Source organism: Xyrauchen texanus, chromosome 20 (assembly GCF_025860055.1).
Source record: "Xyrauchen texanus isolate HMW12.3.18 chromosome 20, RBS_HiC_50CHRs, whole genome shotgun sequence".
NCBI lineage: Eukaryota > Metazoa > Chordata > Actinopteri > Cypriniformes > Catostomidae > Xyrauchen > Xyrauchen texanus.
In genome coordinates this window covers 8,836,209-8,864,017 of record NC_068295.1, presented here as the reverse complement: position 1 = coordinate 8,864,017, position 27,809 = coordinate 8,836,209, and the positions used below count along the sequence as shown (strand labels likewise).

The 27,809-nt window shown below is 37.4% G+C and overlaps 1 protein-coding gene across 1 annotated transcript; it reads right to left on the bottom strand.

Moving 5' to 3' along the window:
• Positions 1 to 8,205: 8,205 nt before the first annotated feature.
• LOC127660283 (secreted frizzled-related protein 5-like) lies at positions 8,206 to 27,128 on the bottom strand. Its single transcript, XM_052150413.1, has 3 exons — positions 26,287 to 27,128; positions 17,316 to 17,393; positions 8,206 to 9,417 (listed from the first exon to the last, which is right to left on the bottom strand). The coding sequence occupies exons 1-3, from the start codon at positions 26,807 to 26,809 to the stop codon at positions 9,089 to 9,091; spliced, it is 930 nt and encodes a 309-aa protein (XP_052006373.1). The 5' UTR covers positions 26,810 to 27,128; the 3' UTR covers positions 8,206 to 9,088.
• Positions 27,129 to 27,809: the final 681 nt, after the last annotated feature.

The window sequence follows — 27,809 nt, the reverse complement described above, 5'->3', positions numbered from 1 at the left end:
TTCTTGGCTGTACCTAGGGTCATTGTCCTTTTGGAAGGTGAAACAGACCAGTCCTGACAAGGTTTTCATTAAGGATATCTCTGTATTTTGCTGCTATCAGCTTTCCTTCAACCCTGACCAGTCGCTGCCGCTGAAAAACACCCCTACAGCATGATGTGACCACCACCATGCTTCATTGTTGGGATGGTATTGCGCAGGTGATGGGCGGTGCCTGGTTTTCTTCAGACATGACGCTTGGATTTGAGGAAAAACAGTTCCATATTCATTTCATCAGACCAGAAAATCTTTTTTTTCACAGTCTGAGAGTCCTATAGGTGATTTTTCATGTGTCTTGCACTGAGGAGAGGCTTCCACCTGGCCACTCGGACATAAAGCCCAGATCGGTTGAGTGTTGAATTGATGGTTGTCCTTCTGTAAGTTTCTCCCATCTCCACCCATGATGTCTGGAGCTCAACCAGAGTGACCATCTTGGTCACCTCTCTTACCAAGGCCCTTCTCCCCCGATTGCTCAGTTTGTCCGGGTGGCCAGCTCTAGGAAGAGTCCTGGTTGTTCCAAACTTCTTCCATTTAAGAATTATGGAGGCCACTGTGCTCTCGGGAACCTTCAATGCAGCCTGATTTTTGTAGCTTTCCCCAGATCTGTGCCTCGACTCAATCCTGTCTCTCAGCTCTGAAGGCTGTTCCTTTGACCTCATGGCTCGGTTTTTGCTCTGATTTGCATTTTCAGCTGTGAGACCTTACATAGACAGGTGTGTGCCTTTCCAAATAATGTCCAATCAATTGAACTTTCCACAGGTGGACTCCAATCAAAGTGTAGAAATATCTTATAGATGATCCAGAGAAATGGGATGCACCTGAGCTAAATTTCAAATGTGATAGCAAAAGGTCTGAATACTTATGTCAATGCGATTTTCTTTTTAGTACATTTTACAAATACAAATACATTTCTTAAAATAATATTGAACTCAAAAAGGATCATTAGACATTTACTATAGTGACAATCTTTGAAAAAATTTGTCTTAAATCCTTTTGTTTAATATTGGCATTATAAAGTATACAAGGTCTTTAATTTTCATTACTTTAACTTGCAAATGCTATGAAATTTGATATATTTATCAGATTCTGTGTTTTTCCACAGTGGCGTAAATCTCCTTGATGGACATGTTTGTTCTGTGAGGTAGTCTGTGGGACTGTATGATGATCTTTGCAGATGCTGCTGTTTTAAATGATGAGCTCCTGTACTCGCAACTAATTCTGCACTGCTGATGAGAGGCGACCGATGCTTCTGCACTAAATGCTTTTTCAAGTCAACGGCCCTGAGCTGTTCAACCTCTGCTGATCCACTGTGGAGGGTCTAGCTCTTTCCTGTGCAACAGAGCTCACATTAACACACTCTTTGGGTCTGTCTCTCAAAGCAGAGCTGTCTCACAGCACATCCCGTTTGTTCAGGAATGCAGACACGTTCATACCACGTCTCTATACATCAGGTATGAGTGCAAGGTCTTACGCTCAAACACACTTTTCTTCTTTTTTTTTTCACGTTTTGTATATATCACCAAAACCTTACATGTGGACACATTGCTCGAGATGCAAAGAATGCCAGCTTCTCTTTTAAGGCAATTTATTTGGAGACAGAAAGCTATTTGAAATGCATTACCCTACAGTGCAGAACATCCAAAGATGTAAATGAAACATAATGGACCTTATTCACTGTAATGCCATATTTGATTTTTGATGGGGTTGAAAACGTGACGATTTATAATCTCTTCAATGGGTTGTACTCTTCTTTTTTTTTTTTTTTAAATGCTTTTGATCATTCCTTGTAAAAAAAATAAAAAAATTAACACCTTTAAAAATCTAATTCAGCAGAAAACAAACTCCAGAAAGCACGAGTGTAATTGAAAAATGGATCTGAAATGTGAATTTATACTGGACAAAAATAAAAAAGATAGAAAATAATAATGAACCTGAAATGGCACTCTGCTTCCTCATTTAAAAAGTCCACCACACGCTTATACTTATTCTGTATGTCAACAATTGTTTCATTTCTGTCTGTTTTTATTTCTTCCAAGAAATTTCAGAAGAAACATAACAGACAATGTTGATTCTTTAATTAATCATAACTGAGGCCTCCATTATGTGCCCTGAACTAAAAAAGAGTAACCTCTGAATATAATATATCGTGATATATTACACATTCTTTCATTATCTGCATCGGCTGATACATTTTCCCCTTTGTCCTATTTGTTTTTTGAGGGTGGTGAGAATCGCCTGCTTGCATGTGAAGCGACTGAGACATGGAAACGACCAGTCAAGGTTCGTTTTGTTGTTCGTGCCATTGTGTTACTACAATAATAGACCGGTGTGCAACACAGTCTCATTTAAACGGTCCGCATATATCATATATATCAGATCCACGACAGATGTGTTTGAGCTCATAATGTTAAAGTGCTGCCTGTTTCATTCACCCTCTCTCTCCTCAACAGTTCCCTGTAACTTTTAACTGTTTTGTCTAATGATAAAAAGGGAAATATAGTTTAAAATAATATAATATACAGTCTGCAAAATAAGTGCATATCTCGTTTAAACCGATACATACTAATAATAGTAGTAATAAACCAACCTCACACAACTTCAGCAGATCCAGCATCCTGTGGAACACCCATAAATCTTCTTCTGAAGAATGTATTATAGCAGTCTCTCCTCAACAGTTCCCTGTAACTTTTTTTAATGCTAAAATCTAATTTTAAAAGATGTAATTCATGTACCTCATGAATATCCAACATTTCTTCCTGTCGAGAGCTCATCTAATATTTTCCTCTGAAATGCATATTATATCATCCGGAATCAAAACTTCAGGATCAGGAGCAAAAGTTCCTCTGTTTCACAAAGCATGACAGTCACTCCATGACAATCCAAGCAGGTGATCCAGGCCGTTTAAACTATCAGGAGATTGCTGCTCGCACTGGATCCGCACAAGCTCATGAGTGCAACTTCAAAGTAAAAGCGCTTTACATGCGCTGTAAGTAGATGTCTTATTCACTATGCACTGTAAGTACAATTGGTTTGATTCTGCATATTTTTTTTGAAAATGTGATTGCTAACATGGATATACCATCCATGGTTGTTGGACTACTGTGTGCTGTTATTTCCTTCTTCCTAATATATGAACAATTTCTTCATGTGCAAAGTACTCAAATTTGATGACTAAACAAAAATCTGAAGAAATCACTACCATTTAAAATACTTATTTTAAGTTTAGTGTGAAATTGAGTAAATGTAGAGTTATATAACCGTTGATTCATTTATTTTTTTCAATTTTATGTATATGTTATTTACTATATTAAATTGTGTGTAATATTGGCATTGTATCGGTCTATCTGCCACCCTGCACTCTGGATATTTGCATTGGCCATTGAAAAACCCATATCAGTTGATCATTAATTATGAGCTGGTTAATGGTAAAAATGTAGGTAAAAAGTAGCATTCTTATATTTTTTTTAGCTTAAGAATTATATTCAATGCTTTGAAATGGCTTGAAAGGGTGATTTATATATATATATATCTCCATATAGTAATTATTGTAAAGTAGATTAAAGCTGTTTAATGTATGAATTAAATAAATTACTCAAATAGTTTAGTCATGACAATTCTTGGATATATTCATCATGTTAAAGTGGGTATGACATATTGATGGGTTATTGGTCTTGGCGGACAAGATCTTCTAAGCTGCTGCTGCACAGTTAGAAAAAATACAAGACATGCTGAATAAGCATGTATGACATGCTACTGTGCAATTATACATAAACAGGGTTGGGAGGGTTTCTTTTGAAATGTATTCCACTACAGATTACAAAATACATGCTGTAAAATGTAATTTGTAACGTATTTCGTTAGATTACTCAAGGTCAGTAACGTAATCTAAATACTTTGGATTACTTCTTAAGCACTGGTAGATTGTTTAACTTGCTTCAACAAAAAACTTTGCCAGTACAGTAAGACAAAATACATGTGTTAAAAATACATTCTGTAATGAATACAGTTACTTATATTTTGTATTTTAAATACATATTCCCCTTGCATGTATTCTGTTACTCCCCAATCCTGAACATAAATAAAATCCCCATATAGCAGATCTAGACAGGTGGAGGGTTTCAGAGAAAACTTACAGCAAGATGCAGAGAAACCAACTTGCAAACTGAGCAAATTTAAATGTTAGGCTAGGAGAGAGAATGCAAGTTGATTAGGTATAATTACACGTCAAAGAACTTATCAGCTTGCACCATTCGTGCCTTAACTTAGACATTATAAATCTAGTTAAAATACTCAAGGCATTAGATGGCATAAGATGTATTCATATCATAATAGACAGAAAACATAACAGGATGAGCAACAGTGAAGAACAGGTATTATGAAAAAAAGGTGCTAACAGGCTTGTGATTTTGTGTCTATGAAGACACGAAAAGGTCTGCTGATCTCTCAGTTTTTAATCAACCTACAACAACACGCCTGCAAGCACAGTAGCAGCAATTGAACTGCACAAAGGTGGCATTCTCTGTCCCTGCCGATAGATCCGAGATTACTGGGGTGAGATAAAGACTGAGAGAGTGAGGGTAGGGGGCCGCTCTTGGCTAGGCACTGCATTCCCGGTGATATTAACCTTTCAGGGAAATCAGTATGACACAGAAGCTGACAGAGGTTCCAAATGATATTTTGATTGCTGGTGTGGTGGGCTGTTTATATAATCGGTCATCTGGCACAAAGCGTAGCCCTGTTCCCGCTGTCTGCAGTCGTCAGGCCTTTTTTAATTACGGTAAGTGACCTTTGCGGTTACGATGACAGAAGGATGAGAGTGAAGGGGCCAGGACTGTCTGTCTGATAAGCTTCTATGAGACGACTCTTTCTCTGCTTCAATGTTATCTCATGTTCATGTCTCTCTGGGTCTTTTCTCTCCTCCTATTTGGTCTAATTGAGCTCATCTCTATTACTTTCAAATTTGTACATAGTTTGTAGAATCTGATTCAACATTTCATGCATCAATTCATTTAAATTAAGGCTGGCAAACAACTTTTTACAACTTATGTTGTTTTATCTCTTGTACTGTTGGAATGCAACATTTGATTGTAGCAGTTTTAAGAGCTCTGTAAGGCCTTTCAGTTCTTGCAAAGAAATAATTGCAGTAAGAGCAGTCACATCAGTGAATTTTGTTTTAGTTATTTTAGACATTGCATTTAGTTTTTAGCAAATGTAGCCAAACAACTGAATGAAAATACATTTACATTAGCATTATCAATGCATATTTTATAAATGCTGTGGGGTTCAAAAGTCCAAATTGAATGGAGCCTCTTACCCACAACACACTCACCGATCACAGATAAAGTTGTGCCGCTATAGTCATTGGCTTTGCCATTTACACAGAAGAAAAGACACAGAGCACAAGACAAATTCACAGCCAATCTGTGTAAAGAGGTTGGCTCTAACACAATTTGTTCTTAAAAGCAATGGTTGACAATAAGATACAGATGTTGTGCCACAACCAATCTGATTTTGGTGATTCAGCTATTTGATAGACACTGTTTGTTTTAGAATGAGTTTATGGCATCTCCAGATGTGGTTATGTTATGTACTCTTATGTTGTTTTGTGCCATTATTTTAAATGATCCACCTTTTTCCTGAATGCATAAGTGTTCCACAATTCGACTGTTTTCAGTTTCCTGTCGTAGTGTTTTAAAAAATTGTCAAAAAAACATGTGACTCTATAGTGCCGATACTTCACGAGTCGAGATGACAATTTTTTATTGACTGTGCCTCAACTGAGTGTGTAGATGTCATGAACTGATGGTCCTAGCTTAGTTGCATTGATATCATTTACTACGTTGAGTTGTTCTCCGTCTGGATCGCTCGTTTTGGTAGTTTTTACATTGAGCCTCGAGACCAGAAACAAAAACAGACTCATCATGGCACTGCCCAGTGGTTGCTCAGGAAAACTGAGGATACTGTGGTCTGTTCGAATATTTGATTTTGATTGGCTGGAATGCTGCATTTCAAACCGTTGAATGCACAGGTAGTTCCGGTCAGTTTGTCATGAATTGCGATTTCATTCTTTATTCAATCAATCATGCAGCCTTGACGGATACCATACCGATGTCTCAGAAGTCAAAATCCACAGATCCCAGAGTGTATGGAAAGGAGGAAGCAGGAACCGGATTAAAAATTAACAAAACTTTAATCAACACAAATGCTGAACTGAAGCATAACAACAGATGTTGACACACACACACACACACACACACACACACACACACACACACACAGCTCTCTCTCTCTCTCTGGCATCCTTGGCTCCTCCTTTATCTCTCTCCCACTGATTGGGCAACTCAGCGCCAGGCGTGCATCCTCTTGGCCTAGCCACACCCTCCTCCTTGTCACATATCCCCAATACCCGATTCAGGCCTGGAAAACTTCTGCTCTGACTTGGGACAGAGACCCGGAAAAATTTCTCCACCTTTATCGTGGTTCATCGGCCCTGGAAATGCCCAGGACACCCGCAGCTCCAACAGACCGGCCCAAACTTCATTCCCACATGCGCAGCAGTGGATTCACCAGTCTGTGGGGGAGAGGGTTAGGGGAAGCCAGCAGGATGAATGGCCCATGGAACCAGTTTTGGGAAGGCATTCCCTGTTTGCGGGGAACAGCATATGGGGAAGGGGAGGGGGAGTGTGAGGGAAGGGAGAAAAAAGCGAGAGAAAATGGCTTGCCGTCCTCTGGATACGCCGCTATATGGACCTAAGCCAACAGAATCGCCTCCTCCTGGAACACTGGACACTGGCATTGGACCCACTTTGCCATCCCCTTCTGCAGCCAGGAGACGAACTGCTCCAGTACCATAATGTTGATGATGTCGACAGTGTCGCCCTCCTCCTCAGCCAGCAACCACCACAGAGCTGTTGTGCGAAGGCAGAAGGGTGGCCAACCTCGCTCAGTGCTAGAATGGGGAACCGCTGGCAATGCTGTTCCGGGCTGCGGCCGACCTGTTGCAGGATGGCTTTCTTCAAATTGGAATACACCAGGAGGTTGGCCACCTGAAGTTGGTGTGTGTTGGGCTTCCCCAGACAGCAATGGTAGCAGATGGTCCGCCTACTATGAGTGTGGCCACTTCAGGGCTCTTGCAAGATATTCACTTGCATAACATGGGGTCCTACTGCTGTTGGGCTTATGGCTGAAGCACCCTCTTGGGGCAGCAAGCTCCACAACACCCACCGGTCCTTCACTTTGGCCTGGAGGAGCACCTTGAAGCGCTTCTCCTGCTCCATTCGAAGCTCCATGAGGGCCTGGTGTTTTGCTTTGTGGATACTGGTGAGGGACTTGAAGACTTCTTCCAGTGGCAAGGATGTCATGGCAGCGTATCTTCCTCCTTCCTGAGTTTCGGCACCACTGTGTTAAAAGTTCTTAACTCTCTCAAGGAGGAAGTGGGTGATGACGTATCAAACTCAAAAGGTATTTTTATTTTAAGTCAAATGTTAGCTGCACTGACACACACACACACACACACACACAAAAGCAGGGTCGGCTCTCTCTTCACTCCAGCTGTCTGGATCACCGGGTCGGCTCTGTCTTCACTCCAGCTGTCTGGATCACCCTTTAAATCAATCTCGGCTCTCACTGCAAACATAAAACAGCTGTTAGAGGTGATTTCTCACAAGTGCCAACCCTTACCACACTCACTCTCTCTGCCTCGCTCTCTAAAGACGTTGCTTGGCCACGCCCCATCACCACTGTAAATGATGAGTGAACTATACCTTTTAAGCTACAAAAATACCAAAAGAACATCATAGCTGTATCACAAAAGTGGCTCATATGACATCCAATAGCATAGCTTTTTTTTATATATTTAAACATGGCACGACAAGAAAAGTCCAAAGACCATTGTTTTTTTTTAGAACCAAACATGATGTGACAATTTTAAAGCTAGTGAGATTTGAAAGATGTGATTAAGGGAAAGATTTTCAATAAATTACAACTTAAATTTTGGTCTGTTTCTCACATAAAGCTCATCATATGGCTTCAAAGACTTGGCACATTGTTTTTGGTACTTTGATTTCATTTTTAAAGCTTAACAGCTACAGTCTGCATTCACTTTTATTGTATGGAAAAGAGCAACATGAAAATTTGGTCTAAATTCTCCTTTGAATGTTTCATGGAAGAAACTCAAGTGGGTTTGGAACAACATGAGAATGTGTACTTGACATAATTTAGATTTTTGCATGAAATATTCTTTTAATGTCTGAAGAACTTGTATAACTCTAATCAGGATTACAAAATGTGACCAGCAACAATTAGATCATAGCTATAAAACTGTTCCCAGTCTCTGATTAAGCAGACCAAACTTGTCTGTGTGAGTCCAGAGTCTATTATAAGCTTTGATGGTAGGACACACTCTCCTAAAGCAGAGAAATGGCCCAGACTTGCTCGCAGGGCTGCAGTTGACATATTTGGGCCACTGTCCTGTCCAAGAGTCAAGAACATTTTCAAACCATCAATTTTCTTACCTCCCAAGATTCAACCTACAATGTGTCACATTCTAGCCTCATGGTAATGACCACACTTGTATCTTCATTGTATATAATAAAAACTTTTATTCCTTATCTACAAAATAAAAGATACAAATAAAAACCTGTTGGCACTATGTGTGTTTTTGTTTCATTTGTTAAGTGGAATTTGGCCATTGAAATCAAACATTTGCTCATTAACTTGTGCTCTTTCTCACTTTGGCATTGATTTTTTCCACATTGATTGAAGGGGTCATTTTACCTTGACAAATGTCTCTCTTAATAGTCTGTAGGAATCAAGAAAAGTTCACTAAAAGTGTGCTGATTTCATCATAAAGTATTCATTTTATGACTGTAGTTGCCAACAAAATGTAGCTCTTGCTGTACTTGCTGATGAATTAAGTCCTAAGCAGTTTCCAAAAGCCACTTAATGAGTGATAAAATATGTGTGTACTAATGGTTGGAATTAGGAATGGATGCAGTCTGTGGAAACAGTTATGAGTAGATGCAGGGTCCACTATTGAGAAAAGTGTTACTGATCACTGGAAGACAGTGTGATAGGTGGGACACTGATGAGACTTCATGTATTTGATGGCAAACTTGAGCTCTTTGCTCTTCTTGTCCCACTTGTGGATGGACATGAGCAGTAACTGTTGGTCAACTTTGCGTCCCATAATGAGAAAGTTGCTCCCGAGGTTGTCCAGCTGCGAGCAGGGACAGTTGGCTCCATTCTTGATATATAGCGTGAGCTTCTTTAAGTCTTTCTTCCTCAGAACTCCCATTTTCAGAACCTTCTTCTTCTTTTGTGCTGCGATGAGCTTGCGGTCGCCTTTTTCCTTTTTCACCTCTTTAATCTTCATTTTGATGGCTGCAGAAGAAATATAGAAAGACTTAGAATCACCAAGGAAAGAGCAGAGAGACCCTTTGGAAAAAAAATATGATCTTACATTTTTATTTTTTTGGTGGAATATTTACACAGCTATTTTTGACAGTTTATAGTAACCACTTCTGTCAAACTTTAAGAAGAACAAAAAATGCAACATGAAAGTAATCCACATGATTACTTTGATATATTTTAAGTCATCTGAAGTCATTACAATAGCTTTGTGTGAGAAAAAGTTAAGTCGATATTCCAGCCTGGTCTCATGAAAAATATGTGACTGTGGCAATATTTTTGCAAAACAAAATTACGTGCTTCATTCAGGGGCGGCGTTTGCGGATGGCAGCAGACAAAACGGGGAAAATATTTGCCTCATTAAGATGCAGTTTGCTCATCACTTCAGTCTTGTTTCCCAAAAGCATCATAAGCCAAATTATATCATAGAAACAACCATATGAATCATCTTAGAATTATGGGCTGTTTTTATAGTTGCCTTGCAAGATTAGGCTATGCTGGTAACAGCGGTCCAAGTCCAGACACAGGAGTGATACCATCTGGACCGCAAGACATCATGACGACGGTTGCACCCTCTCATCTTCTCTAGTGAGCAGCATGACAAAACAACAGTACTGTGTACACCAGCTCTGATCTTTCTGTGCTATATTCTTGAATATTTTTCTCTAGCACCAAACACACTTCATTTATGCCCTGTCCCACTCCGCACATGTTGCCTCTCTTCCCCACATGTGAGTAGACATGAGGCGCTGCATAAATTAATGTTGTTCCAAATTGCCTGCAGACCATAATTTATTTTGTTCCTTCTAAATTTAGCTTTATTAATCAGCATGTTATGAGCCTTTAATAATAAACAAATAGAATTCTGTTCTAATTTTGTGAAAATTATTCAGATGTCATCCTCTCTGGTAAGGAAAGACAATAACATTATTAGTTGGGAGCCTAGTCTTTCTCACTTTAATGAAAATAATTAAAATGGGCCATTCAGACTCTCAGGTGATACATCTTAACCCCCTACAGTATCATTCTTCAGTCACAAGGGCCTCTATGCCCCCATACTTGTGTATCTGAATGTAAAAAAAAAGATATACAAATATGTAATATGAATGTAAAAATATTCTAACAAATATTGTACTGATGTTATTAAGTCTCAAAACGAACTGATGGTCTTTTAACATTCATATCCAACTGCACTCGATTGATAAACTCCATACAATATTTAGTATTTTGGTAGAAGATCCCTCAAACTCCACTCTGGTCCCCCAATTCTGTTTTTAAGAGACTATTTTTAATGCTTAGGATTGAATTTTTTTCTTCTTCTGCTAACTTGGAAATTCAAAACAAATGAGCAAATGTGAATGTATATTGTTATAAATATCGATATTGAACAACATGAAAAAGAATATTGTGATTATATTTTTGGCCATATCGCCCAGCCCTACCCACACTTATATCACTTCTGAAGAGATGGATTTAGCAACTGGAGTCTTATGGATTACTTTAATGCTGCCTTTCTGTGCTTTTTGAGCATCAGAATTTTGGCACCCATTCACAAGAATTGCATGGACCTACAGAGCTGAGATATTCTTAAAAAAATCTTAATTTGTGTTCTACAAAAGAAAGTTATACACATCTGGGATGGCATGAGGGTGAGTAAATGAGAGCATTTTTATTTTTGGGTGAACTATTCCTTTAAGAACTTGAAAATGGTAGTAGATCTAGTGTTCTGGCGAAAGGACATACTGTATACATGCAGACACCTGCAGTTAATACAGTATCTTACACTTTATGCACTTTTTTTTATACAGTTAATACAGTAAATACAGTATCTTGCACTTTATTTAATACAGTTAATACAGTATCTTACACTTTATGCAGACATGTGCAGTGAAACGTAGAATTCAACACATAAAAGTCAGTTTACAAACATTGTATTATAGTAACATTAATTTTATGAGGCTAGGTTGCGATATTCACTGTTAATCTTTCCCTTCACAGAAGCTCCAGTCTGACAATGTCTAATAATGTCAACATGAACACAGAACAGACACGAGCGGTGGTGGGCAAATAAAATTACGGTCTGTCAAAGCTATCATATGGGTTCTGAAGACCTGGAATATAGCGCATGAGTTGTATGGACTATTTTTATGGAGTTTTTTTGTGTGTGCTTTTTGATGCATGATAGACATGGTCACTATGAATTGCTATTCTATGGCAAGAGCAACATAAAGATTCTTCAAAAATGACTACTTTTGTGTTCCACCAAAAAAAAAAAAAACAACATATACGTATGTTTGGAATGACATGACAGTGAGCACAAAACTGCAGAATTTGGAAGACTGGAGAAATAGAAACACACAGATGTAAAACACCAAGAAAACACCAGAGAGACCATTCGGGAAAAGATCTGGGATATACGTGTTGTCATTTAATTTGAAAAATCGGAAAACACTTCCAATGGGCTCTTGGTCACACTCCGGCTCTCCCTTATATTTCTGCTGTCTCAAGCAACAAGACATTTCACAACAAGCACACAGGAAGAACCAAGGCTATCCACAGCACAGGAATACTTTACTCCTCCCCAGAGGAACATAATTTAAACTTGGACGGCACTTATTGCAGTCACCCAGGAGAGGGCAGAGAGACGAATGGAAAGTTTCAGAGACAGATGCGAAAAGTGAACACCAGATCACATCCCACCTCTGGCCTCCAAGAGGGCCAAAGCCCCCAAACCCTAATGTCCTTCTTTTAAACAGCAAAATATCACTATGGAAGCATTTTTTCCCATTTCAAAATCATTTTGTAAAGACAAGGAGTAGGAGGTTTCCATCAAACAATGTTTATCCTAAGATCTAGTTTTGGGTGATTCCATAAAGCTTCTGTTGTCTTCACAGCTCTTTTACGGCTCGAGTTTCTCACATGATTCACAATCCATTTTCTCAAACATTAAATTGTCTTGACTGTAAATGTATATGCCTGTTACTTTTTATATACAGTATGACTGTTGTGGAATGGTATATGGTATTTTAATCCTAGCTAATTCTGTATAGTAACTCATATTGTTGTATTGAAATTCTATAGGAAATTTAGCTGCTCATGGCTTATCAGGGCTGGAATTTTCTTTGTTAAAAGTCAACTTAATGTGCAAGTAAATCTTAATGTGCTTCGAATCCAAAACTTTGTGTTCCAGTTGTGACAGGTTCTCTTGTTTTTTCAGTTAAGAGCTTGATATTAAACATGAATATGGCAAGTAAACCTGTAATTAATGCTATGAAACCCGCCCGACTCGTGCTGTGGGCTTGCTGAGTACACATTAATCAATGACAAAATGTCTCAAAGCAACTGATACATCTGGAGTATTTAAAAGCATTATCAGTGTGAGCTGGGGCTCCTTGTCTACTATTATAAACAAACATTCATGCAAATAGATAGAGAGATGCACACACATCGCTTGAAGTGAAGGAATTGCATGTTTGCCTGTTTTGCAATGTCATGAACATTCTTTCAAATGTTATGGCTTGGTAGAAAAAAATCAGTCATATAAAATACAAATATCTTAATAGAAAGTGTTAAACCTTCATGCTTTGGGTAAATACTCCCATATGTTCCATTGGCTGGACAAACAGATTGTCCTGCCCAGAATTCAGGCCATTGGTTATTAAAAGGGCCACAAGCCACAATGTTTACCCTTTTCGGGAAATTAAACTGTGAATGGCTTACTTAAAGTTGTCTCTGCACATTAAACTGTGATAGGAGAAAAATGACATCACCTTTAAGTCACAGTTAAATAATAGATTTTCGACCTTGCTAAACCCAAGCATAACTGCAAAGCTCACATACCTAAATGTAGCGCAGCTGCACATGGAATTTTTCTCTCTTTGATTCAAGTTGTCGCTCATGAGTCATGACCTGTAATGCTTGTCGGGTGTGTGCACGCCTGGGCAATATCGCAGTGACAAGCCGAAAACAAAAGAGCTACTTTAAATACTTCCAACATAAAATAAAAGCAATAGTTATTGCCTTAGCAAGCACCACCAAAAAATAAATAAATGTTTAAAAAAAAAAAATTTTTGCTCACATTCTGTGTGCTAACTGAACTGCATCACCTTCATCACTTACATGCTAAAAAAGTGAAATGTTTTTTTAGCCCAGCCAATAAAAAAAAAAAGCCAATTACAAAAATTGGCAATGCTGATGTAGTAGCTAAATCAATGCTTAGAACCACATCCAAGTCATCAATTAGAGCATTTATAATGTTAATATATATATATATATATATATATATATATATATATATATATATATATATATATATATATATATATATATATATGTGTGTGTAATAAAATTTACAAAATTGTGAAAATAAAAAACTCAAAGGCTTGTCAATTCCCAGAATGTGATATATTTTTAAAGAAAACAGTCTCTATTGTTGTGCTTTTCCCCTTATTAGGAATTTCTAATGTCAGAATTATTAAAGCGCATTCGTCCATAAAGCTGAAGTAAGCAATTGCTGTGCTGCTAGTGACACCAAATGGAATTGCAAAAGGACATTTTTCAAAACAGCTTTCTGAATACACCCCCCATCTGCGTTGGTCAAACAAAGTGATAGACCGCCCCCAACTCACACCATTGGTTGAGTAACGTTGTTCGGGCGGGTCTCTCCAAACAAACTGTGCAAATTGAATAGTGCCACTGTAAGACAGTGATTACAGTTTTTTAGAAAATTAACCTATGAGTGGCTTACTTATAGTTGTCTCTGTGCATTAAGTTACATACTTCAGCGTTATGGCTGCAAAATTACCATATTGATTCTCAGGTTAAACAGGGCTTGAAGGTTTTACATCTTTTAACAGTTAAAAGACAAAACAGTGCTTATAAATAATGACTTTACAGTGTTGCAATCTATAATGGTGTTAGTCAGAAAGAAGCTCTTAAAAAAGTTAAGCAAAAATACTACAAAATATCACGGACAAGATATTGTGAGAAGATAGAAGTTTGGCAAAGCATTTTTTGTAGTGGAAATTGCCTGTATTAAACAGAAATGTCTATGTGATGGATATTGTACTCTGTCCTAAACAAAAGTGATCGCCATGGACAAATATTATGTTGTGTTATCTTTTCTGAACTATCATTCTGAACTATATATACATTTTAAGAAGGATTTCAACTTTTACATTAAGCCATCAGTTAGTATTTGCATTGGAAATAAAACACTTTATATAACAGCAGTTTGAGGATTTGTATTAAAGAATTTACGCTAACCTCCCTGTAATTTGTTGCAGTTTTAACAGTGTTAACATTATTTCTGAATTGGACACAATGCAAGTTATAGAAGTTAAAGCTATAGGGTATTGAGTCAGCAATCTTTCTCTTAACTCCAGTTTGTTTACTTATTTTCATATGTATTTATTTAAGGATTTTATTTATTTTGGAGCATTAAATGTGAGCACTCTTCAAAAGCTTATTTGAACTTTTCTTTGAGGTAAAATTATCTCACTAATATAAGGAGAATGACAAATGAAAAAATTAAACGTGAGTCATTACAAAATCTCAAAACCAAACTCATAAACAATGAATTTCCTCAGCACTACATAAAATATTAAATCAGCAGTATTCTGCAGCCAGTAAATACACTCTGATGTAGAGCTTTTTCAGTCGCGGTCTGCACATCCACAAATCATTTGATAAGTGTGCTGGCTGTCTAGTATGTGTTGATATACTGATTGCAGTTACATTGTGGAAACTGGCAGCAGTGACCGCAAGAAATAAAACTCTATGCAATATTTGAAATAAAACAAATAGAGCACGCTTTCAAACATATTAATATAAGCTTACAGCACTGCACTCTATGCTATCAGTGCGTTATCACTCAGTAGCAAAACGTACTGGCATAGGTTTTTTTTTTTTTTTTTACATTATTACAAAATTCACAAAATAGTTGCAGCACTAGTTGTACATGGTATTTCAGCACTAAACCCTGTATCTTTTTTACTAACCACCCACAAACCAGTTTAACCAGGTGCTTAATGTGCTAAAATGGCACTGCGGCAAAACTCTAAACCTCTATGTAAATTGGGCTTCTTATAGATTGCATTGTTTTCACAAAACTCAGCACTATTTGGTTGGTGCAACTAATGCTGTGCTATTACCTTAGCTAGATTATCCTCCTTCCCACCATCAAAAATCAGATAAATGGATTATCATTTAAAAGAGATGTTTGTGTACATTTTCTAGCAATCATAGCAGAAGCATTTCATCAAATACGTATTGATCAAATGATGGAGAAGATCGTTGTGTCCAGGAATATGTCCAGATGTATGGTGTAATGCAATTTCAGAAGCCAACTCATGGATGATGCTGTACAGAAATTTGGTTAGAGCTTTTGCAGTTTTACCTAATTTGCATAATTTATTTAGTGAATTAGGCGCTAAAAAAATGCAGATTGCATGTATGTTCTGCAATGGGCTCAATTCAGTCTTAGTGAATTCACTCCTCTAACTCGAGCTCTGTTTGTGATGTCTGGACTATACTTTCTAAACTTGTCTGACTTGTTTTTATTTGTGTAAAATGTAGAACATAGAACACTCAGAGCAACTACTAACAATATTTGGTTGGGTCGTTTGTCATAGTTATTAAGAAAAATACGAGTAAATCCAAGAGAAACAGCCCTCACAGCCAAAGATAAGTCCGGCATATGTGTGGCTCTACTGTGCCGTAATCCTGTTCTCCCTAAGGATTTCCAATGGCTTTTTACCTCTGAAGTCTTTTATTCAATGCCAGAGACTCATTCTAAAGATTCACTTTTGACAGATCAGTGGAACTCTAGTAAGAATACATCACTTTAAACGAAGCATTAAAAATCCCAAACTATCCCAGCAGGAATCATTCAGCTCCATTAAACACTGGATGACCATTCCATAACAACTTACTTGCACTATGCATTGAAAACTTGTTGTTTTGTTCTTTATCTGGAAAAGTATATTTTTCAAACTGCAATCAAATACTCTAATAGGAAAGAAGTAGTATTATACCAATATATCAGCCTGGCCAATTTCCAATTGGCCAATTAACAAAAATGGTCAATACATCTAGTGTCAGTTTCATAGATTGTAACTTTTGTGTTCAAAATAACTGTTCAGTTAAATTCAGCAATTTTTCGGTATCAATAAATTGTATCAGAATTTGCCAACGGTAATCGTATTCTCTGAAGGAATAATGGTATCGGCATCAGTCATTACAGAAAGAAAAAAATCTGAATTGGTCAACTACTAGAAGGGACAAAACATGATTTAAAAGGAAGTTTTTAATTAATGATTGTTCATTAATATTAATATGATGCATAGCAGAGCAATGCCATATTGTATTTGTTTTTCTCATGATGCCACCATTATATGTCTTCTGAAGACATTTGACTTATTGTAAAGTCTTAAATATTGATCAGTTTCTCACCCACACCTATCACCTCAGAAGATGTGGATTTAACCACTGGAGTCATATGGATTCCATTTATGCTGACTTAATGTGATTTTTGGAGCTTCAAAGATCTGGTCACCATTTACTTGCATTGTAAGGACCAACACAGGTGATATATTTTTCTTAAGCTCTTTGTTTGTGTTTTGCAGAAGGAAGAAATTCATACACATCTGGAGTATGAGGAAGAGTACATTATTGGAGAATTTTCATTTTTGGGTGAACTAACCCTTTACATTGGCCACTTTGCCACATAAGCAAATCCAATGTTTTTCATCACTCGTTTTTCCCATTATGAAGAGCTCATTTCTATACAGTAGATACAAGTTACTAATGTAATACATTTTAATGTCTTAATAAAAGTTGTATATGTGATGTACTGTATATGATTTTCTTACCAAAGTCACTGGCGCAGTAGTGCTCCATTATGGCGTCGGCTTTCAGCTCGTTATCACAAGGTGGACACACTTTAGAAACTAAAGGGTGAAGAGAGAGAAGATATATAAGAAATGAGAGTTAAAAAGCACTAAAAAGGATTATGAGTTTTGTGTTCTTTTAGGATTTAGTTATAACGCTATATAACATTTTTGGTTGTGAAAGTACACTGTAAAATATCACATTTTGTCAGTTAACCTGAGAAATGGGTTTTATTCATGTCAAAAATATTATTTATGTGTTTTTTTTATTTAATTGTTTTTATGAATTGACTGAATTATCCAGACTACATTATACAGTATTTTACCACAAGTTAATTTATAAGGTTCAATAGAAATAGCTTCTTAAAACTGAAATGTGCAATTTGTGCACTACTGCCATTACCAAACAGAATTGTAAACATATTGTTTTAAAACAGGTTTCCTGAACACCCCCCCAAGATAATTCTTAATTTAATCAATCACAGGAGTCTCAAACTAACTCATAATGGGTTGAATGTTTCACATTCAAATGTATTGGTTCACAATGTTCATCCTAACATCTCTAATAGAGGTTTAGGTTTTCATGCAGCCAGGCAGCAGAACACAGTTTCATTGGTGTGCTAAACTTATGCGGGGGCAGCAGGCCAGTGCTAATGAAGCTTAATCCACAGTGTTTGAAGCCATGAGGGGGAGAGGTTTGGCAACCACTAGTTTTATTTCTTTAACGAGGAGGGGAAGTTATAAAACATGATTAAGAATTTCGCTTCTTCATCACTGCCAAAACACATATACAGTCTTTTTCTACTTATTAATGGTGCTTAATAAGACAACATCACTAATACTGTTGCTCATCCTCATACAAGTATTACATGTTTGTGTATAACCAGTCCCACACCATTTTCAATACAGACATAAATAATAGGGATGTCCCAATACCGTTATTTTTGGAAAAAAAACATTATACACATTTTCACTATAAAACAAAACCAAGATGGCTGACCTGCTGACTTGATTTGTTTCAGTAACTAAAACTCAAAATACATTATCGAAAATAAATAAATAATTAATTAAATACAGTAGTAAACATTTTTCAAAAATTTTAAAATTTAAAGAAGAGAAAAATTTATATTAACAACCAATATGTAAAGGCTGTCTATTAATAAAGATTATTTTGATAATTTAAGGGGCAGGTGAACAGAAGCAGCTCTGCATGTTATCATGTAGGGCCCATGCAACTCCATCTGACACCATCAGCACTCGGATACTCCACAGTGCAGATCTGTTAAGAGCTATGGTTTGTCTTTTTTTTTTTTTACATGTATTTGTTTTGACATTACATATGCTAGCCAGCAGGTGGTGGCAAATGATAATTTTTATGTGTAATATGATCCAGTTAGGGGACATGAATTGAAGCTGCTTCAGCCGTTTACATACAACAGCATGTAAAATTAGGAAATAGCTTAAAACGGCTTTAAACGAACAACTTCACAATTACAGCTCATCACAGCTGAAAGACACAACAGACTAATTAATTACATGAACTGAAGGCGCTTACCCCTTATTAGACTTTCCACATTGGAGTTTACACACCGTTTAAAATGGAGGACATTGCGGTTTCTTAGTGAATTACTCTTGTGCACCGGCTACCACGAAATAGGGAGAAATACCCCTGCTTGGACTGCTATTTTTCCACTGAGAAAGCTGATCTTCAGAAAGCTGACATCATCTCTGCCTGGGTGTGGCAACAGATGATCAAACATGCGCTCTCTCTCTCTCTCTCTCTCTCTCTCTCTCTCACACACATCCGTCACATCATTTGGTTTGAACCAGCAATGGCAGATTCTGATCTGTCGCGTAAGAAAGTAGGGGTTGCACAAAGGTACAAACCGTACTCAGTTTTTCGAATTTTTTTACAATTTACTTGTTCAATGAAGTGTTGTATATAAGCAATATCACACTCGCAATTGTGCGATATGGCCCTATATCAGCACAGCTGCCAAAAACTGCGGCTGAATCACAGTAGTGCTGATGTAGGGCCATATACATGTACATATATATATATGTGTATAAAGATATAGATATATTGTAGTGGCACAGAAATTACACACTTCAGTTTTAAAAAGAGAATTCACCCTCATTAATTTTTTTACTCACCCTTACCTAGTTTCAAACCCATATGATATTCTGTCTTCTGTGAACCACAAAATATACTAGGCAGAATGTTAGTGACTCAGGCACCATTCACTTGATATGTGAAAATTCATTGTGTGGGAAAGAGCATCAACATTCTTAAAAATGTCTCTTTATATGTTCCAAAAAAGAAAGTAATTTGGGTTTGGAACGACATGAGGGTGAGTAAATAATGCAATAATTGTAATTCTTCGGTGAACTATCCCTTTAAGGGATCTCTTACCCTTGTCTATGTATGTTATAATAACTAATAATGATTATTTTTATATTTGTTGTTTGGTTTTCAATAGGATTTAGTTGTTTCTGTCTTTTTGCCAGCAGTGCTGTATCAGAGTATATATTCCAGGTTTCCGTCACTTCATTGACCTGCTGAACAGAGTGATTAGGAAGAATGCAGGATGTGGCTTTGTGAAGATTTGGAAAAGCAATTCATTTGTACAGCTTAAAAATACAGAAACCTCTATTCGATCCCTAAGGTATGGTTCTGACGGAACAAACCGTGACCAGTTTGGCTGGAGGGAGTTTAAGTTCTCAATCGAAATCAACCGCATGATGATGTGTGTTATATTTGATCCCGATGGTGCTGAATATGATTTTGTCATTTATTCAGCACAGGTCCTAACAGAGCAAAAGCATCTGGCAACAAGAACGTACATGGCTAGTCTCCAGACTCCCCCTTCCAGGTTAAAAACCAAGGGTCAGAGTTTATCATCCCAGCCTCAAGCACAGCCATAGCGGCAGATAATGAGAGGAGTGGTCAAAGTTCACCAGGCTTCAGTGCACAGGTCATGTGGAGTTGAACCCCTGTGTAAGTTTCAACCGTCATTTGGTCCCTGAGTAGAAATTCCCATACATTCAACATTCAGTGAGTTGAAGATGAGACAGTGTGCAGTTACTTGCACACACTTAGGGGGGAAATCACTAAGAATGAATTGTGCATGATTTAACATGGTTTATTCAACATAGTATAAAGACAACGCATACTAATTTGTATGAGATGGTAAAAACACAAGCTATTGTACTACTTGGTTCATATGAAAAGGTATGACTTTTATTCCCATAGAGATCAACAAATCAATCAACCAAACAAGTAGATACAATACAGACATCAAACTTTAGTTAGCCTCCTGCCCAATACTTTATTTTAAGAAATTAAGCATCTGTGAACAAATTTGTTTACTCATTCCATATTTATTAATGCATTTCAAATTACTGATTTGACTGAATGTCAATAACCTGTAATACGCTTCTCTCGTCTTGTTCCAAACCCTGATTATTTCGGTCTCGCATGATACACAAAAGTTCATTTACTATTAAAATCATGGTTAAAATGATGGTTAGGTTAAGGGTTAGGTTAAGGGGTTAGACTTTATGGTGAGGTTTAGGTTTGAGGTTTAGGTTAGGGGTTACATTTAGGATTTTTTTTTGAGGGAACTCAATGTTTCTCGCAATCTTACTCACAGGCTTAAGCAAGACACATTCGTAAATGTCTTATTTGCACTGCAGAGCAATTTATTCTATTTTTCAGGGTGGCTTGCTGGCAGGAAGCCTAGCAGAAAGTGAGCCAAAGCATGTGTCAGGGGAGTGAACATGGGTAATTCTGCAAACTGAGTTTCTGCAAGGAGTGTTAATACAGAGATGGAGTGATATCAGACTTTTTTGTAATCTATTACCTAAAGTTCCTTTAGTAGCAGTTCTGATAAACACCTTCCTATATTAGTACAAATGTGTGTGGGGACTCATCAGAACTGCCGCTGAAAGCTGTTTAGGGCCTTTCCACTCAGAAATCGTATTAGTAAACAAAAGCTCTTTAGTCACATACTTAACTGGATCATACCTGTTATGCAGTAACTTTTGAACTCTGTTACTTCTAAACAATTCTTGTGTTATAATTTAAGGAACTGTTTCTGAAAAAGAGTACAGGAAACCCCTATAGCTGATTACCTATTAAAAATTCTCAAAATACATGTTTTGTTTATGAAAGTAACCTTTCGTAATAAAGTTGAAACAGTCCAGAAGAGCATGCAAGTCGACACGTGAGCCCCTTAAAATAACTTCGTTGCTTCAGCAATTACGTTTTTTTTTTATCTTATATTTGCTTTATATGACACTATCGGTTAGGTTTAGGTTAGGGTAGAGAAGTGAGTTTTGTTGAACTTAAAGGAATAGTTTACCCAAAAATGAAAATTCTCTCATCATTTACTCATACAATGCCGCATATGTATGACTTTCTTTCATCTCCTGAACACAAACAAAGATTTTTAGAACTATATCTGAGCTCTGTAGGTATATACAATAAGAGTGAATGGTGACCAGATCTCCAAAAGCTTCTGAAAGGAGATACAATGCCAGCATTAAGACTCCAGTGGTTTAATCCATGTCTTCTGAAGTGATCCAGTTCTGGGTGGAACAGACCAAATTGTAAGTCCTTTTTCCACTGTAGATCTTGTCATTGCAATCTCTAGGCACTATCATGGTTTCAAGCACAATTACACTTCCTATTGCTTGATGCATGCGCAGATTGCTTTCAAGATTTACAGTGAAAAAGGAGTTATATTTTAGCCTTTTCTCTCCCAAAACCAAGAAGTCATTGATTAAACAACTGGAGTCTGATGGATTACTTTTATGCTGACTTAATCTCCTTTTTGGAGCTTTTGGAGTTCGGGTCACCATTCACTTGTATTGTGTGGACCTACAGAGCGGAGATATTCTTCTAAAAAATGTTGATTGTATTCAGCAGAATAAAGAAAGCTATACACATCTGGGATGGCATGAGGGTGAGCAAACGATGTGTTTTCATTTTTAGCTGAACTAACCTTTTGAATAGAGCATTACCTTAACCTCATTTATTGGGGAGAAAATTTAACTCAGTTTTAGCACCAATAGGTGGACATTTCACCTCCAAAATGAAGCCTTACGAGTAAAGAACCACGTAATATAAGTTTGCAAAAATTCCACCACAGTCCCATAATTTTCATGAGATCAGGCTGAAAATTTAATGCATAGTAGGAATGTCCCAACCCTCTGTCCTAGAATTTCGAAGAGTGGCCACATAGTGTATATTGTTTGCAGAAAGAATTTGAATAAAGTGTCTTAGATGGAGAAATACTAGAACAGTGAAAGCAGTGAAATCCTTCGCACTGAGTTTGCCATCATGGATATAAGTGTAGATGGATGAACTGAATCTGAAAGTCCTATCTTAAGATGAATTCTCTTTTAAGTCCTCACAGTTTCCTCAGAGAGCTGAGCAAGTTCTGCGCCACTGAGTTTCTCTATCAGAGTTTATGGGGAAAACGTTCTGTTTAAACTATGCACGGGTCATAATTTTATGGCTCATTTGGACCCTTGAAGTTATGAGCAGCAACACTTTCGACATAAAACATTAAACAGGATGAAAAACTGCTGTGATTTATGCCTGTTTGAATGTGCATTGAGTGAAGACAGAGACATGTAAACCTGTCTCTCTCAGGGCAGCAGTGCCTTGGCATTCACTGGAATCATGCAAACAATGGAATACACATTTACTCCAATCCAAGCCAGTACGTTTGTTCTATGTTGTTTTTGTGTGTTTAGCTAAATTACTAGTCTTAATCATGTTGCTCTTGTCTCAACACAGTTTAAACATGATAGATTTCACAAAAGATGCACTGTATTTTTTCCTTCCATCCTTTATTTCTCTCTTTACATGGTTCCCACGGTCATGGAAAACCTGGAAATATCAGGGCGTTTTAAAATTGTGATTTCCAGGCCAGGAAATCTCATGAAAATTAAGAACATCTTTAAAAGTCACGGAAAAGTCATCTTGTGAATACACATTTTTCTAGTTATGCTAAGCTCCAAAACATTTCAGCGGCTAAAAATTACTCTTTTTGATCCACATTCATGAAACATGAGCAGCACAATATTCTGTGTAAATCGTTCATAAATCCGATCTTTTGTAAACTGCAGCCTTGATATGATTGCAACTATTTACGTAAGAATGGTTTTAAGAACGATTTACACATAAATGCGTTCTGCTTTTGTTTCATGAATTAAGCCCTTTGAGTGCAATCGCTATGAAATTATTTAAAAAAATCCTTATCCAGTAATCACAACCAACTGAAAAAGTCAGGGGGAAATTCATTGGTCAAAAAATGTGGGAACTCAGCAATTATCTGTGGAGTCAAAATATGCAGAATGTTAAGGACTGAAAGCCTCAGTCACCATTCACTTTGATTGCATCTTCTTCCATACAATGAAAGTGAATGGTGACTGACAAAAAGAAAAACATTAAGTCATAAGTGTTTGGAACAACATGAGGGTGAATAAATGATGGCAGATTTTTTCATTTTTGGGTGAACATTCCCTTTAAGAAAAGTCTCCAATTTGAAAAATGAACGTAATTGTTTAAATAAACGTTCTGTTGTGCAGTTGAAATGTGATTTACTGGAATGTATCATTTACTGTCATGTAAGTGTCCACAGACAGCCAGCGAAACTTGTCTGTGGTTCTTTTTGTGAACGGGCCTCGTCCCAAGATTTCACCTCAAACCACAGGGGAAAAAACAGCCCTTCACGTCCCAGGGCCTCTACTCGAGCTGATGGTTGCAGGCCAGAGCAACTGGCCATGTCAATCGAGGGTTTGTGCTGTCATGTTATCTCTAGAGTCCTGTTTCACATCGATGTGCACGTTCACCAAAACACACTAAACGCTTGGCTGTGAGTGACTTTCCCGTCCAGCTGCGATGTGGAAAGCACATTTTACTCTGCTCTGCTAGTTTCCATACTCTTAATATCATGTCATTTCAGAACAGCTATGGTTGTAATTGATATTGTCTCAAAGGTCCCTCTCTTGCTGTTCTTGCTCTTGATTTTGCTGCAGTTTTAAGGAGCTTATTATTCCAAAAGAAGCCAAGCTACTTAACTTAGCAGTATGAAAACAGTGTTGTGGAGTTAATTGATTTTCTTTTCTAAAAACCAATGTAATCAAATTTTAGCAGTGAAAATAGTAGCTGTTTGTCACATTTACACATACATGCACATTTACTGAACTATCTCATAAAATGGGGACATACCATAGACTTCTATTGTTTTTAATTATAATTAGCCTTAAGTACCCATACCCATGCCATTCCCCTTAAAGAAAACATTTAGCATAATTTGTCCAAATAAGGACATTTGCCTCTAAAGGAGTTTTTTTTTTAGATTTAGTTTACTTCTAAGGGTAATGTTTCCCCCTAAACTATATAAAAGTATGTACTCACACGTGTATGTCTTTCTTTTCTCCATGAAACGCAAAAGGAGATGTTAAGTTAAATGTTAGCGTCAGTCACCATTACAATGAAAGTGAATGGTGAATGAGACTGAACATATGATGCACTAATCTCTTTCCTTCCAGATTGTGCATTTAAATAAACACTAATAAAATGTTGAATTATTTTATCTGAATTATTGGCTACACATTTAGTGCTTTTAGGGCCTAAATCACCCTGTTCATGCTGCTCAATGCCATCTTCAATATCCCCCTTGGGCACTAACTACTCTCCCCCTTTTCTCCTCTCTTGTCTTTCGTCTCCTCTGTCCATTACAATAGTCCTTATAGTCTCAATGAGACAAAGTAATGTACAACCTTCCAGACTAATTAGTGATCCAAAGAGTTTGGCTGTCTGACTAATTGGAAACCTAAAGGCAGGATTAAACAAAGAGAGAGATAGGCAGGGGGCAGCAGGCACTGTCCTCCCCACATTCCACATAAGATGTTTGCTTTAGATAATGAAAGCTTTTTGTCCATCTAAGAGTCTTAAATGTGCTCTCTCAAAACCCCCAGGCATAATCAAGTAAGAGGAAATCTACTAATGGGCCTTGTGTAGATCTGTGCAGACTTAATTAATTCAGATGTTTTACTTTTTTAAACTATGTCACAATAGGAGGTTTTAAAATCAGAGTTCATGAAAAATGAAAAAATATGCTCTTGTTACCTGTAGGAGCCATTTCTATTTGACCTGACCATTCCATATTACTTTCATTAAGAGTAACCACATATTTTCAGGTTGATTCAATCTTATTAAATTTTATGTTAGATTTGAATAAAATCAGTTTATTAAGAAAAAATATAAATGGACATATTAAAACACATTTTTTAGGTCATTTGACTAGTTTAAGTGTACTTAAAACATATTTAGGGTTCAATACAAGTTATGCTTAGTAGAAAGCATTTGTGGCATAATGTTGATTTTATTGCAAAAAATAATTTCGACTCATCCTTCCTTTTATTAAAAAATGCAAAAAATAGTTAGTTAGTGATTTTATCACACAAAAATAATTTTAACACGCATATTGTTTACGTCTTGTGGCAATACTTTTGAAACAGTGAGTATTTTAGGATTTACGGATTGGCCCCATTCACTTCCATTGTAAGTGCTTCAATGTAACTGTGATTTTTGCTCTTTTTGTTTTTTTAAAAGAAAAGGAGTGGCAAGTAAAAATTATTGAAAATAATTTCCCTTTAATTAAAACACAATGCTTATATATGGTGCTTGCTGAAATGATAGAAATGTTTAAAATGTTGTGCTGTTGTCAACACATTCAATTTACTGTAATTTTTTCTTCGTATTCCAAAAAAAAAAAAAAAAAAGGCATTGGTAAATTCTGGGTTAGATTTGACACATCTAAAATCTGTGTTGCACTCATTAACATTTCATATTGTGGAAAATAATTGACGTTGAAATTATGAATAAATTACAAAGACATTTAACTCTAAAACTACAAGTTTTTGCAAGTCCTACCTGGAGTTTGAGTGGCGTGCCCCGCTGAAAATTGCATGGAAATACACAGGTCATTGTCAATGGGGAACTTCTCACATTGTAGCATCTCTGGCCATGGGAAACCGTAGGTCTCCATAACTGGGGCGCAGCTGTCCCGCACGGCCTCACACAGAGAGCGACAGGGGTAGATGGGCCGGTCCAGGCAGACTGGAGCAAACAGGGAACACAGGAACACCTGTGTGTCGGCGTGGCATCGCTTTGCTAAGAGGGGCACCCAGCTGCCAGCCTGCTGCTTGACCTCAGGCATGGTCTCGTGGTCCAACAGGTTTGGTAGCCTCATCTTTTTGTAGCCCACATTATAGCAGAGCCGGAGTTCGGCTGGGATATCCACACACTGCGGTTGTTTGGTATAAAACCGTCCATTTTGGAAATTGTCCGATTGCCAGCTGTAGTAGTCGTACTCCTCTGCTGAAGCAACTGAGGTGAGAAGAACCAACACCAGGGTGAAAGCCTGTGTTAGAGACACCTGCCTCTTCTCTGCCATGTTCCTACAGTTCTAGTGTACTTTAAAAGGGGACGGGGAATCGAAGAAAAAGAAGAATTTTAATCCTTTGCTTTTTCCTGTGAATTACAAAAAAATTACAAAAAGAGGTGGTTATGCTTGGTTTTCCTCCTCTATCCCTTAAGTTCTTGCCAGTCCTGCAGTTCAGTAGAAACTCATTGGCTTCAGCCTTTCAGAAGCTGGTTGGAGCAGCAGAAAGTGGCAGGTCTCAGTGCAGAGCTCTTTTCTAGCTTGTCTCAAGTGCACCTAGTGTAGGAAAGCCAGTGGACGCAGGGCCCTATGAGCTGACAACCCCTGAGAAAGCTTGTCCACCCACCTCCTACTGTGGACTGGCTTCCCCTGTCCACTGTAAGCTCCGCCCACTCCCAACCACAGCCAATTGCTGCACAGTGGGTGGCACCCTTGCCTGGACTGTCACACCCACACAGCCCACTGCCTTGCAGACACTTCTACAGGCAGACTGTGCGTTGTCCTACAGCACAATGCATGAGTGGATTGTGCTGGTCTCATTTAGTTTCTCTTTAGCTCTGTAGCTCACAGGGACACACAAACATTTATGCAGTTGGGCTTAAAGCTCAGAGTCCACATTGAAAATCTGGATATATAGATATCTTGTTAAAATCTGGAAATAAAGAAAGGATTCAAAAACAAAGAAAGGTTTTGACATAAAATGATTATGAAATATTTACGATTCTGCACTATTTCTAGGTCACTAATCAAATATGCAAATGTATGATTTTGATAATGTTAACTCTTTTGTATAATAGGTCTGATTTCCTAACTTCCATTAAGCAAACTAGATGTTCTTTGGAACATTGTCAAATCATGCTGAGATAACACAGATCATCAGGTTTTGAGTGCATGCAGTCATTAAAGCAAAAGGACAAAATCGAAGCATTTTCTCAAGTAGTCTGAGACTTTTGAACCCCGCAATAGATTGTCCATACACATCATGTGCCCTGGCCTTTCAAATTCCTCTTTA